Source organism: Anolis sagrei, chromosome 1, assembly GCF_037176765.1.
Source record: "Anolis sagrei isolate rAnoSag1 chromosome 1, rAnoSag1.mat, whole genome shotgun sequence".
In the NCBI taxonomy this organism is placed as follows: Eukaryota; Metazoa; Chordata; class Lepidosauria; order Squamata; family Dactyloidae; genus Anolis; species Anolis sagrei.
In genome coordinates this window covers 237885158-237898663 of record NC_090021.1, presented here as the reverse complement: position 1 = coordinate 237898663, position 13506 = coordinate 237885158, and the positions used below count along the sequence as shown (strand labels likewise).

The 13506-nt window shown below is 40.9% G+C and overlaps 1 protein-coding gene across 1 annotated transcript; it reads left to right on the top strand.

Moving 5' to 3' along the window:
- Positions 1–238: 238 nt before the first annotated feature.
- LOC132771815 (veficolin-1-like) lies at positions 239–10049 on the top strand. The gene is made up of 8 exons (XM_060770279.2): positions 239–741; positions 1742–1879; positions 2233–2295; positions 2981–3016; positions 5855–5988; positions 7042–7171; positions 7363–7497; positions 9783–10049. The coding sequence occupies exons 1-8, from the start codon at positions 639–641 to the stop codon at positions 10031–10033; spliced, it is 990 nt and encodes a 329-aa protein (XP_060626262.2). The 5' UTR covers positions 239–638; the 3' UTR covers positions 10034–10049.
- The last annotated feature ends 3457 nt before the right edge of the window (positions 10050–13506 follow it).

The window sequence follows — 13506 nt, the reverse complement described above, 5'->3', positions numbered from 1 at the left end:
TTCCCCAAGAATTCTTATCTAAGGCCCCTTCTACACTGCCATATAACATCCAGATTATCTGCTTTGAACCGGATTATGACAGTGTAGACTCAGATAATCCAGTTCAGATATGGATTATCTGATTGGATAATCTGGATTATATGACAGTGTAGAAGGAGCCTATGATATATTGTAACAACACAGGCTAAGGCTCCTTCTTTACTGCCATATAATCCAAATTATCCACATTATCTCCTTTGAACTGGATTATCTGAGTCTACATTGCCATAATCCTGGTTTCAGTCGGATAATCTGGATTTTATTTGACAGTATAGAAGGGGTATAAATCTCTATTATATGGAAATCCAAAAGACTCCAGGAACTGAAACTTTTTGCTACTGGTCCACACATTACTCAGCAAGAGGAAATCCCTCCTGAATAGAGGGTTACGCAATTCAGGGGTTTCAAGTGTTGCTGTAAAAAGTGAAATGTCAGCAATTGTTTCAAGACATGTTTCAAGACAGTCCCCCTCTGCCAACAAATAAAAGCACTTCCTCATGCCCTTATCTACAGAACTTTTTGCTCTCTATATAAGGGCACAAAAACCTAGATGCAGAAACCAATCCCTGTAAGTAGCCAGGTCAGTGCCGCAAGACAAGATGGCTGGATGGGTGGGCTTTCACCTGGCTGTGACCTGCTTCACTCTCATGTCTATGGGGAGAGGAAGCTTTGGAGAAGAAACAGAAGTCAGCTGCTGTGCACGTGAGTCAAACTGGGAGAGATGGGGAAATGATGGTTGTTTCTCACGGATAGGAGTCAGATCACTGGAGGAGAGGGCTCTCATACCTTTCAGGTATGTGCAGAAAGGGAATATGGACATTGCACAAACTGCTTTGTTTCTCATGGATAGGAGTCAGGTTACTGGAGGAGAGGGTTCTCATACTTTTCAGGTATTTATTTATTTATTTATTTACTATATTTTTATACAGCCTTTCTAATCCCTGGGGGGGACTCAAGGCGGTTTACAATATACTAATGGCAAAAATTCAATGCCAACATACTGTACACAAAGAAATCATAATAATGAATTACTACATATAACTATGAACTTTAAATCAATTAAAAACATTAAACATAAGGCATACATAAAATTTAAACATTCAGACAAAGCATAAAATCATCCTAGTATGAACATTTAAATCCCATGACCCAGAAATCGTATACTATAGCCATTCCAAATTGTCATTGCACACATTCCTTAAATTATCCTTTCTCCTGCATTATTTATTAGCCAAAGGCTTGATCCCATGACCACATCTTTGTTCTCTTTCTAAAGGTCAGGAGGGAGGCTGCTGATCTAATTTCACTGGGGATGGAGTTCCACAGCCGAGGGGGCACTACTGAGAAGGCCCTGTCTCTCTTCCCCACCAACCACGCTTACGAAGGAGTCGGGACCGAGAGCAGGGTCTCCCCAGATGATCTTAACCTCCATGATGGTTCATAGGGGGAGATACATTTGGACAGATAAGCTGGGCTGGAATCATTTGTGCAGAAAGAGAATGTGGGCATTGCTCAAACTGCTGTAGCAATTTCACAAGAACTCTTTCTTATGCCTCCAACTACTGAGGACAATGGTTTTCATTCTTAGAATATATGTGAGAAATGGATAGCATAGAGCTAGTACAAACCCATCATTGTTTGCTATACCTCACTCAAGTTTATGATGTACAATTTTGTTTTGTGTTTTCTCACCTTGTTGCAGAGCTGAAGGGCTTATCGCAGTGTGGAGCGGACAAGGTCTTTTTCCAAGGCCAGCCAGGCACCCCAGGAATACCTGGCATCCCAGGAACAAATGGGTTGACCGGCATGAAGGGAGACCCCGGCCCCCAGGGGCCCCCAGGTGAGACAAGGACCTTCTGGACCACAGATCTGTTGCACACCAGAGGTTGCAGTTTTCTTTTCTTTTCTATATGTCATCACTAAGAGATTAATATTAACATCAGACATAAGGTGCTTCTGTAAAGGGGAGATTATTAGCACTTAAAATGAAAATTACATTGTTTTTGACACACATACAAAGTAGCAGAGTGCTTTGAATGGAGAAAACTCAACTCCCCATTTTCTCTAATGTACTCCATTACAGGAAAGGTGGTGGGGAGGGGTTGGGTGGACTTCTTACAAAAAAGGGGGAATGAATGTCTTCTAGCGGTGTTTCAAATGTTCTCTGAAAGGCCACTGATCTCTTCTTCTCAGGTGAGAGAGGCTCTGCTGGAGCACCTGGGAAAGCTGGACCCAAAGGAGAGAAAGGAGATCAAGGTGAGTCCCACACAACCTCATTTGAAGAAGTGGAAGAGGGCTCACAGGTGAAGCTTGGCCCATGCGGTCACCATCAGGCCAGGAATGAACAACTTCAGAAGCTTCAAGAATTGGGAAAAGGACCAGATGTTTCTTGGATCAAGATTAGGGTTGATTCAGAATTACAAAAAAGAAAAGAAAAACCAAAAACTCACATGTGTGTGGTTGCCTAGCCTAGTTGTAGGAGGAACAAATGGTTTGATAGTTCACCTTATTTCTAGCAGCTAACATCATCTCATGGCCTAGCTGGCTAATGAGAAATTTACAGCTTTTTTTCCTGCAATATATATGGTCAAAGAGCATTCATGGACTCAGTTTGTATAGTTTCCTGTTTCCTAAATAGGATGTCATGCAAAAAGCACCCTCTATCCATGCACTGACCAGCCCAAGGAACTGGCCAATTTCAGAGCAATTTTCAATGAAACCATTGCCTATATTTGCCTTCAGGCTTTAGTTTATTAAATTTGTCAGGAAAAAAACGGGGCCAGAGTGGGAAAAAAACTTTTGCTTACCTCAACTTCCTCAGGTTAAATAAAATAAAATACTGTACCATTATACAGAGCACTTGAAAGTGCTCTTATCTCATTTTAATTCTGACACAGAAACCACATTTGCTCATTCAGAAATGGTTTTTCTCTTCCTACAGGAGAAGCATGCAGTATTGTAAGCTGTCAACACCAAGGTATGTTTTGTCATCGCTACCATCTTCAGCATGAACCCAACATTGGGTGGGTGCACGGTTTGTATGGTTGTGCTCCTCATAGACAAGGCTGAGGGTTATAACCTTTTTTCACAAATAGTCAGACATATTGCACCACCAAGATCAAAGCAGATAAGACTCATTAGGAATTATCAATTTAAAATGTATTAAGTGATCAAGGATGCACATATGCAAAATAGACTTGCCACTTCATGTGGACCATTATTATTATAACTACTACTAATATTTCTTTCATATCCTGCTCTTCTCCCAGTATAGGAGCTCATGGCAGTTAACAATGAATGTAAAACAATGATAACTAAAAACAATACAAGGATATAAATCATAAATATAAAATAAATGTAAAGCATTAACAAAACAATTTTTTACTGTTAAAACCACTGAAGATTAAAAAAATTAAAATACTTGAGAAAAACTTAAAATCTGAGTCATTCAGTATTATAAGTCCAATACTTGAAAATTTGTAAATAACAGATGGCAGAGAAATGTTTTTTATATATATATTCAAATGAAATGTGCGCAGCAATGGGGCTATCCTAGGGAGAGAGCATCAAAGTCTGGGAGCAGCCACTGAGAAGGCCCTCTCTCTTGTTCGCACCAAACAAGCTCGAGAACATGTTTATCAGGATCCCTCTGCATATAGCAGATGAGTCTTTCAAAGACCTTTAGTTCTTTCATTGTTCAACCACATGCAAGATATTAAAAATGCAGCTCTTTGACCATATCAAAACTGATGCTTATGTCACAGGTGGAAGTTCATTAATAGGAAAGTAGCAAATAAGGCAAAAGCTTTCTTACTATCTATTATTACAATACTACAACCAAGGGCTATTGCAAACAACAAAACAGAAAACAATAAACAAACACACTTGCACGTGCATAAATATGAAAACAAACAAACAGATTTTTTTAAAGAATCTACAGATTTCCCACTCTCTATCTGATGGTAATTGTCACTAGCCTACTCCCTTTAAATGATACGATATAGTCACACCTCTATTTTTAGCAAAATTCTACTAAGGGTTTTATATGGTTTCTGGGTTGTATGGCTGTGTTCTAGCAGCATTTTCTCCTGATGTTTCATCTGCATCTGTGGCTGGGCATCTTCAGAATATCTGATGGTAGTAAAGCAAGTCTACTAAGATTCTACTAATTCATAAACCCTACAGTTGACAGGTGCCCCATTTGTTGTGGTAAAAAAAAATGAACAAGTTTCAATTTTTCTTAAAGTTAGTCATAATTTTCTCCTTAGTCAACATAGGGTGGACCAGCAGTGATCTGCTATCCTGAGGTAAACATTAGACTGGTTCTAGGATGGTTACCACAGCTGCTGCCATCAACCCATACTAGCTATTGCAGGGTCAGAAGGGAGTCCTAATCGCTCAGGAGTGCTGAACTCATTTTGGTGCTGCTGGACAGCCACTCTTACTCTCCCCTTCCATTCTCCATTTTGTGGTCATCTCTGGCTGTGACATGGGTCTTACCAGTTGGCCATCATCTGCACTGAAATCTGTTGGGGCAATGAGCGGTGCGGAGGGGAGGGGAGAGGAAGAATAGCTCCTTCATCTCCCTGCCATGATTTCCCCATCTCTCTGATTGACATCACTGCAGGGGACAGCCGACTGGTAGGACCCACGTTGTAGCTGCAGACCACCGTGACATGCAGAATAGGATGGGATTGCAAGTGCCATCCTGTGTCTCTTAACTGCTGAAGCTTGGGAGACATGGGATGGCAGGGAAAACAGTTGTGTTTGGTTCCATTTCAAAACTGGCCCAACTATTTACACAGACCCCAAATTGGGATCAGAATTTGGGCTATCCCCTGAGTTTGGTTAATGTGGATCACCCAACATTATCCCAATCAAATCCATGTGGTCCTTCGCTGTGGCCCTTCTGCATTAAGTGGTCAGTGCAGATGTAGCCATAGTCAATTTGTCCATCTTGGCTAAATGATAAATCTTCACTAGGTATTATCAGGGAGCATCTTCATTTCACCTCATCCATTTGGGCCTGTATCTTCCTTGCCATTCATTTCTTCTCTTTAAAATTCCAGGAAGTTAAACCTTAAACAAAAACATCAGCCAACAACTTAGGCTCTATAAACTATTTGTTCGGATGGTCTGTGAAAGCTGTTGGAGGTCCCTGAGAGTCACAGACTGTCAGTGATGCATCAACCAGACCTTCCCTCTCACTCTTTCAGTCAGGAGGACACTGATTTGGAAGTAAAGCTGATATATACCATAGGTTACAACTGACTGATACACATTTGTTTACCCATTGTCCATTTGTTTACCCATTGTCACTTTTCAATTAAATTGCCACTGGTTTTTTAAAAAATGAGCATAGTCCACGATATCAGTTTCAAATCATTGCATTAAAAATTCTGTGCATGCACATGTAGGCTGAGATTTTGCATGCCTGTACAATCTGGCATGCAGAACACTGATACAATTTCCCTGTAGCCAACCACAGGACTCACTATGTTGCTGCAACAACTTCTAGAAATCATCAACTTCTCCAGTCAAAGTTTACCTGTGTAAACATGCAAATTATATTACTAGAATGGAGACTGCTGGGGGGCAGGATGGGGTGGCTGGGTGTGTGATGATGTCAGAGCAGTAGACCTTTTCCTAGAGAGGGTGCAACCCCCAGTAGTTCAAGCAGAGAGCTGTGTAGCTACACCACTTCTAGAAATTGTTCACCCCTATGAGAAACCTGTTGTTCTCCTCATGCATACTATATTACCAGAAGGGAGATTGCACTTACCAATTCAGAATTACTCCATGATATTTTATCTAGAGGCAGGAGCCAAAGACTGCAAAGAGCTTCTGGAGCGTGGAGAGACACTGAGTGGTTGGTATACAATCTATCCTGCCACAGGGAAAGCAATGAGCGTCTTCTGTGACATGGAGACTGATGGAGGAGGCTGGCTGGTAAGTTTTAACAAATGATGCAAGACTGCTAAATGACAATCTGCACTGACAACGTGTGCTTTCATGCCAGTCAAAATCATAAAGAACCAATGAGCATCTGTATAGCTAGCATAGACCAATGAAATGATTGATCTTTGGACACCAATGAGAATGTCTATTCAATTTACCGCCAAAGTGATAAAAGCTCTGCAGCTCCATTGGGGGTGCGACAGAACCTTTGATTGCATTCCTGTATGCATATTTGTCATCTTGCTATGGCCACATAATAAAATATTTTTTGCAGTTGGAAGATTCAACTTCCGTGGTGCCTGCCCCCCCCCCCCCTGGAAAGATGGCTCCTGCTTTTTGGGTTTGAATTTAAGGAGTATTTTGAATCTTTGCCCCTTCATTCCAACTCGATGATTCTATGATTTTCATTCTTAGTGGGTACTGCAAAATCCAGAATGATGGGGCAAGATAAGGGTAGCAATCCAGTGATGGTGAACCAGTTCCAAATATGTTGGGCCACCTAGACACTATCCAGACACCAGGCAAGCTTGGAGTGCAGTGTGGCTGCCATCCAACCCTTAAAGCTGCTTAGTGGCCAGTCATGCAGATCGTGCTTCAAAGAGCAAGGCTGGAGTATCCCAGCATCACTCTTTGTGGCCCATGTAGATTGTGCTCTTAGTATCAAATAGACACGGTTGGGTTGGTGTTCAGTCTCTGCCTTAATCTCATTAATGCCCCATTTTGTTTTTATTCTTCCGTTCCTTGAATGGATTAAAAGTTTTAAAAAATCAAGATTATTTCCTCTACTTCTTGGATCAGCACAACCAATTTATGAGATGAATTAGGCTGAAAGAGTGACTTGTTAAGGATCATCTACATAATACTTATACTACTACATCACATGGTTCTTTTTCCTAGAGAGTGCCCATGATGCCTCATTGTTCTAAGAGAGGCCTCTTCGAAGTCATTAAGCCAGCTTAAAATAACCCATCTAGCACTGAATAAAAAAAACTATTGATTCTCAGTAACAACACTAAAATATAAACTCCCTCTTTCCCCATCCAGGTTTTCCAGAGGCGACAGGATGGATCAGTAGATTTCTATCGTGACTGGCAGTCCTACAAAACTGGATTTGGAAACCAAGCATCAGAATTTTGGTTGGGCAATGATAAAATCCATCTTCTCACAAATTCAGGTAACAATATTCTTAGACTGCTAAAAAAAATCACCACTTTAATCTTTCATTCCCCATAATTTTGGATTGAAATTACACACTTAACCTAATTTGAACTCTGACGAGAGATTTCTCTGTATGCAAAATGATTATAAGCATGGTCCAGGGGTTTCTCTTGCAGACAATACTCACTCTATGACATTTTTTTCCAGGAACACAGCAGCTGCGGATTGATGTGAAGGACATGAATGACACTAGAACATATGCAAAGTACACTAGTTTCAAAATCTCAAGTGAGGAAGAAAATTACACCCTGTCAGTGGGTTCTTATGTAGATGGCAACATGGGTAAGTTACTCTTTTTAGCATGGAGGATCTGTATAATAGCTACCAATAAGGATATGGAGAGAAATGTGTAATTTTAGTACAGCTTATTCAGGTATGATTGCCCTTGATGAAAGTGTGCTATCGATCCTACATAAATTTGTTTGAACTTTTATTAAAACATCATGCATAATGAACTCTATTATTGCATTTGGTATGTAGAAATGTTTGTGAGAGGTTTTGTGTCTTAACTGTTAGACCAGGGTTTGGATCATCATGGAAACCCGCTGGGTGGGTCAGAGGAAGGCAAAGGCAAGCATCCTGTGACCAAATCTTTCAAAGAAAGCTCTATAATGGGATTTTCATCAGTGACAGTTAAGGGGAGACCTTAACTTAAATGCTCCCCCTCCCCCAGGTAGCCTGGAGAAATCTCTCAGGTTATGCCTCCCAATGCTGTAGCTCTTGTAATAGTCTGTAGGGCTGGGCGGTTTCGTTTCGTTAATTCGTAATTCGTTAGAAATTCGTTATTTTTTTTTGTTAACGAAGCGATAACGAACCACTCTGGAGCAACTTAAAAACGAAACGAATTTTTCAATTCATTTCGTAAATGCTTCGTATTTCGTTATGTATTCGTTTCGTTATTGGTTTGAGGTCGTTTCGTTATTATTTCCGCATGTCTGGGGCAAGTTTTATAGTTTTTTGTTTAATTAGTGAAAAAAAATTATAATATCACACCAACAGTCAACAACAGAGGGAGAGGGAAGCTTCAGAAGTTTTTTTAGCGTATTGTGCGATCGCGGCCGCCATTGACGAATCGATTCGTTATTGTTTCGTTATTGTTTTGTAATTTTTTTACCATTTACGAAATTTCATAAATATCGAACTTTTTTTAAGGAAAATTTCAGAATTCTTTTAAATATCGAAACGCAAAAAACCCCAAAAAATGAATCAATTTTAGAAACAAATTTTTCCGTTGTTACCCAGGCCTAATAGTCCTTGTGGGTGCTGATTAAATTTTCGGGAGCCAAGATATCCGTCCAACAGATTGCTATGGTATATACAAGTTTGGGTTTATCAGATTCAGATCTACAGTAGTTTCACAGCTCATTTACATGGACGCCACTGAACACTGTTTTTCAGCTGAGATGACTCTCAAGTTCTTATAAGTCAGTACTTTATTTGGTCCCCTAGATGTTTCACTCCACTCCATAAGACACCATAAGGGGCCAAAATGGTCAGAAACAATACTCTGGTGAATAAATGATATCTTGTTCACTATTTACAGCAGCATAAACTGGATTTACAATATTATAGGATGAGCATCTCTTTTTTGAAAATCTGAAAAATTCCACAATTCAAAACTTTGTGAATGCTGACATGATGCCACGAGTGGAAAATCCCATACCTGTCATCATTGGACAGGCCACAGACAAAACATGGGCATACAAAAGAAAGTTTATTCTGCATCTCTAAGGGGGAAAAGTCCTTCTCATAGAATCAAATTACCTGCTTCCCTCTTTTAACTCGCCCGAGTTTTTAATTAGTTTTAATCAGTTTGTCCTTTTAATCACTACATGTAGCCCGCCCATTATTATTGTGTCTGTGTATATTTATTTTATTTTTTAAATTTATTTATTTATTATATATTGTTATGTATTCATGTGTTTTATGTAACTATGATGTTATTGTTTATTGTTCGCGTTTTCAGTTTTGTTTTTGGTTTTTCTTTATTGTAATTGTCATTTGGGCTTGGCCCAAATGTAAGCCACTCCAAGTCCCCATTGGGGAGATGGTGGTGAGGCAATAAATAAAGTTTATTATTGGAAGAGACTTCGTGGGCCATTCAGTCCAATCCCCTGCCAATAAGCTCCCTTCAACTTTGAAGTGGACCCACCATCATGGGTTCTGAGTCCCATTATCAGGAGAAGACCAGGATATATATGAATTAGAAAAGAAATAGGACCCCCAGAAAGCTTTGGAGTAACCAAATGTTCATGTATATCTGCCCCCCCCCCCATAGGTTGAAGTGAGGGATATGGGATCCCATTCTCACCCCTCAAAAGATGCCCACACCCAAGTCTACATTGAGTGGCAGCGGTTCTTTCTGGTTCAAGAAAGGGAGTATTTCCCTCACTGATGAGAGAGGCCGGGAACTGAAACTACAAGTTTTGGTTTGCTTTGGGTATAATATTGTTCTGGTGCATTTTCATCACATCCATGGCACATATTGTGTTAGTTCTGAGCCATTCAAGGGTTTACATTTGATTTTCCTCCCCCCCCCCTCCCCCCCGCTCCCCTTTCTCTTTCAGGTGATTCATTTTCAGGACATCGGGGCTTTGTATTCTCCACACGAGACAAGGACAATGATAGCCACGAAACAGCAAGCTGTGCAGTCATGTTTAAGGGAGGCTGGTGGTACGGTGCTTGCCACTCATCCAACCTGAATGGCCTGTACCTCAGAGGAGAGCACACCTCTTATGCTGATGGCATCAACTGGGCTGCTGGAAAGGGCCACCATTATTCTTACAAATATACAGACATGAAAATTCGACCTCAATAAATGAAATCTGTTTCTATCCAGACTGTTCTGTCATTAAATTTAAAAGCAAATAATTTTTAAAGTGTCACCTGATATTACAAATGTTGAATGCTGGGCCTTAAAAATACTGGGTGCAAGGGCTTTAACATCCCCACACATTGTGCATGTAGGTGAACCCTCCTGCACATAAAAGACAGAGGAGACATTCATAGTCCCAATATAATTATTGGGGAAAGGCAATTTGATGGTGATGTTTGCCCAATTGTCCCTTGAGTTGCATTTCCTTTTGTCTGGTTTGAGATACAACCTTCTATAATGTCATGAAAGCTGGCTTCCAATGAATTAGAGATTGTCAGTTGTTTGAGTCACACACAAACACACATACCAATACTGTAGTGGCCTTGGATACAAAAATCATATTGTATTGGTGCAACTGCTTTTTAAAATAACAACAAAATAATGACTATTTTTAAGAAATCATTCCTCAAGCTAATGCAAGAGAAGCAAGGCTATGACCGAGTCAAAGCTTAGCTTAAGGAAACATTTTGGAAAACACAGAAATATCAATTTGAATTGGCAAACTAGTTTGCATGCATGTGCATTCATGCTTAAGGTTTTAAAGTGTTTTAAAATTTTGAACTTTTTCCAATTTGTCTTTCTAACTCCTTAAATTGTTTAATATGCCTTTAATCCCTTGAAAGCATTTTTATTTATTGAAACAGTTTGAAATTTGTTGGACTGGTTTTACTGTACACCTCCTTGAGATGTCTAGGCACAGTACAAGAAAGAAAATAATAATAAATAAATGCTATTTGAAGTGAGTTATTCCCAGCTCCTACTGGCATCAGGTCTGGGCAATTGCAGAACTAAAGGGCGAATACATTTCTGCCCGCCAAGGAAGGTCTTTTTTTTGCTACTAAAATTCCAGGATCACAATCTGGAAGGTGGAGTTAGGGAGGGAGAAATAATAAAACAAGAAGGCATGTTCATTATTCACAGAATCATAGCATTGGAAGAGATCTCATGGGCCATCCAGTCTCACCCCCTGCCAAGAAGCAGGAATATCATATTCAAAGCACCCCCGACAGATGGCTATCCAGCCTCTGCTTAAAAGCCTCCAATGAAGGAGCCTCCACCACACTCCGGAGAAGAGAGAGAGTTCCACTGCTCAACAGCCCTCATGGTCGGGAAGTTCTTTCTAATGTTCAGGTGGAATCTCCTTTCCTGTAGTTTAAAGCCATTGTTTGCGTCCTAGTCTTCAGGACAGCAGAAAACAAGCTTGCTCCCTCCTCCCTATGACTTCCCCTCACATATTTATACATGGACATCATGTCTCCTCTCAGCCTTCTCTTCTGCAGGCTAAACATGCCCAGCTCTTTAAGCTGCTCTTAATTGGGCTTGTTCTCCAGGCCCTTGATCATTAATAAAGATGTTGAACAGGACCAGGCTGCTCCAGGATGGAACCCTGCGACACTCCACTTGTCACTTCTTTCCAGGATGAAGAGGAAGTTATGGGATGAGCACCCTCTGGGTTCATTCACTTAACCAATCACAGATCCATCTAACATTTGATTTTCCTTTTTTGCCTAGCCCACACTTGACTAGTTTGCTAGAAGGTCATGGGGGACCTCGTCGAAGGCCTTACTGAAGACCAGATATGCCACATCCGTGGCATTCCCTGCATCTACCCAGCTTGTAACTCTATTGAAAAAAGAGATCAGTTTAGTCTGGCATGACTTGTTTTTGATAAATCTGTGTTGACTATTAGTGATGACTGCATTTTTTTCTAAGTGTTTGCAGTCCACTTCCTTAACAATCTTTTCCAGAATCTTGCTTGGTATTGACATGAGGCTGACCGGATGCTAATTGTTTGGGTTGTCCTTTTTCCCATTACTGAAGATAAGGACCACATTTGCTCTCTTCCAGTTTGCTGGAATTTGTCCCGTTCTCCAAGAACTCTGAAAGATGATTGACAGTGGTTCCGAAATGACTTCCTCTAGTTCCTTTAATACTCTTGGATGTAGTTGATATGGCCCTGAGGACTTGGATTCATTTAGATATAAAATATAAAATAAGCATAAAGCGGACAACATTTATCATTGTCATTCAAAATCCCTGGGCCTTCAGCCACTGAAGTTGTCCTGAAAACATTGTACTAAGAAGTTTCGAAGCTCCTAATCTTTGGCCACATGAGCCTTGCCTGACAGAGATGGTCTGCTTATTTTGGGTTGTCGGGGAAGGCCTGCTTCCATAAAAAGGTTTAACCTGAGAGCGAAAGGCCAATAACAAGGGGATTGAAAGGCACTTCTTTGGGGAGTGTGTTCCAGAGCCACGGGGCCACTGCCAAAAAGGCCCTCCTCATTGGGCTTGTTTTCCAGACCCTTGATCATTTTAGTCGCACTCCTTGGATGTCATTGATTTGGCTCTGGGGACTTGAATTTGTTTAGAGCAGCCAGGTATTCCTGGATGATTTGTTTCCCTATTCGGGGCTGGATTTCCCCTAATACTTTATAGCTTATTGCCTATAAAAACCTAAATGATTCGGGTCCTGGCTATCTTTGTGATTACATCCCCCACCCCCATAAACTGGTGCAGGTTCTAAGATCAACCAGAGGGGCCCTTCTCCCGGTCCTGCCACTGTCACAAGCGCAGTTGATCGGGACGAGAGAAAAGGCCTTCTCGGTGATGGCCCCCTGGCTTTGGAACACCCTCCCCAGGGAGATTAGGTAGACCCCCACACTCTTCTCCTTCCATAGGGACCTGAAGACCTGGCTGTTTAAACAAGTTTTTAAGACTGCCTAGTCCCTAGTTGTTTTATGCAATAGTTATGCAGCCTTGAATACTTGCACTTTAGTATTCAAAATATAGAATCATAGCACTAAAAATAACAGATTGCCCTCTATCCAGACCCATAGCCAGGATTTTGATTGGGGGGAGAGGGCTGAGTCTGAGTGAGAGAGGATCTGCCCTAGCAAACCTTTTGTATTGTTAACCCAATATCCCCATGCATATGGGATATATTGAGCATGGTGATCAGATCATGATATGAATAAACATAACAGTTTAAATAATGTACCAGTAAGGCCTTCTCGCGGACCGCCCTGGGAATTTGGGGGGGGGGAGGGCTGAAGCTTCTGCCAACCTAGCAGTTCGAAAAAATACAAATGTGAATCGATCAATAGGTATCACTCTGGTGGGAAGTTAACAGTGCTCCATGCAGTTATGCCAGCCACATGACTTTGGAGGTGTCTATGGACAATGCCGGCTCTTCGGCTTAGAAATGGAGATGAGCACCAACTTCCAGAGTTGGACATGACCGGACTTAATGTCAGGGGAAAACCTTTACCTTAACAGTTATTAGCATAAAACAGTGGAGATCCAATTACTGAGATTAATAAGAATAACAACATTAATGTAGTAATGGTCAACTTACTAATTACACAGGCAACCACGAGATAGACAGAAAGTGAATAAGAGTGAAGAACAATATGTGG

Excerpts from the sequence above, each read along its gene's own strand:
- LOC132771815 (XM_060770279.2), top strand. The coding sequence starts at position 639 with ATGGCTGGATGGGTGGGCTTTCACCTGGCTGTGACCTGCTTCACTCTC. Across the intron at positions 1,880-2,232 it reads CGGCCCCCAGGGGCCCCCAG|GTGAGAGAGGCTCTGCTGGA; the intron begins GTGAGACAAGGA and ends TCTTCTTCTCAG. Across the intron at positions 5,989-7,041 it reads CTGATGGAGGAGGCTGGCTG|GTTTTCCAGAGGCGACAGGA; the intron begins GTAAGTTTTAAC and ends TTCCCCATCCAG.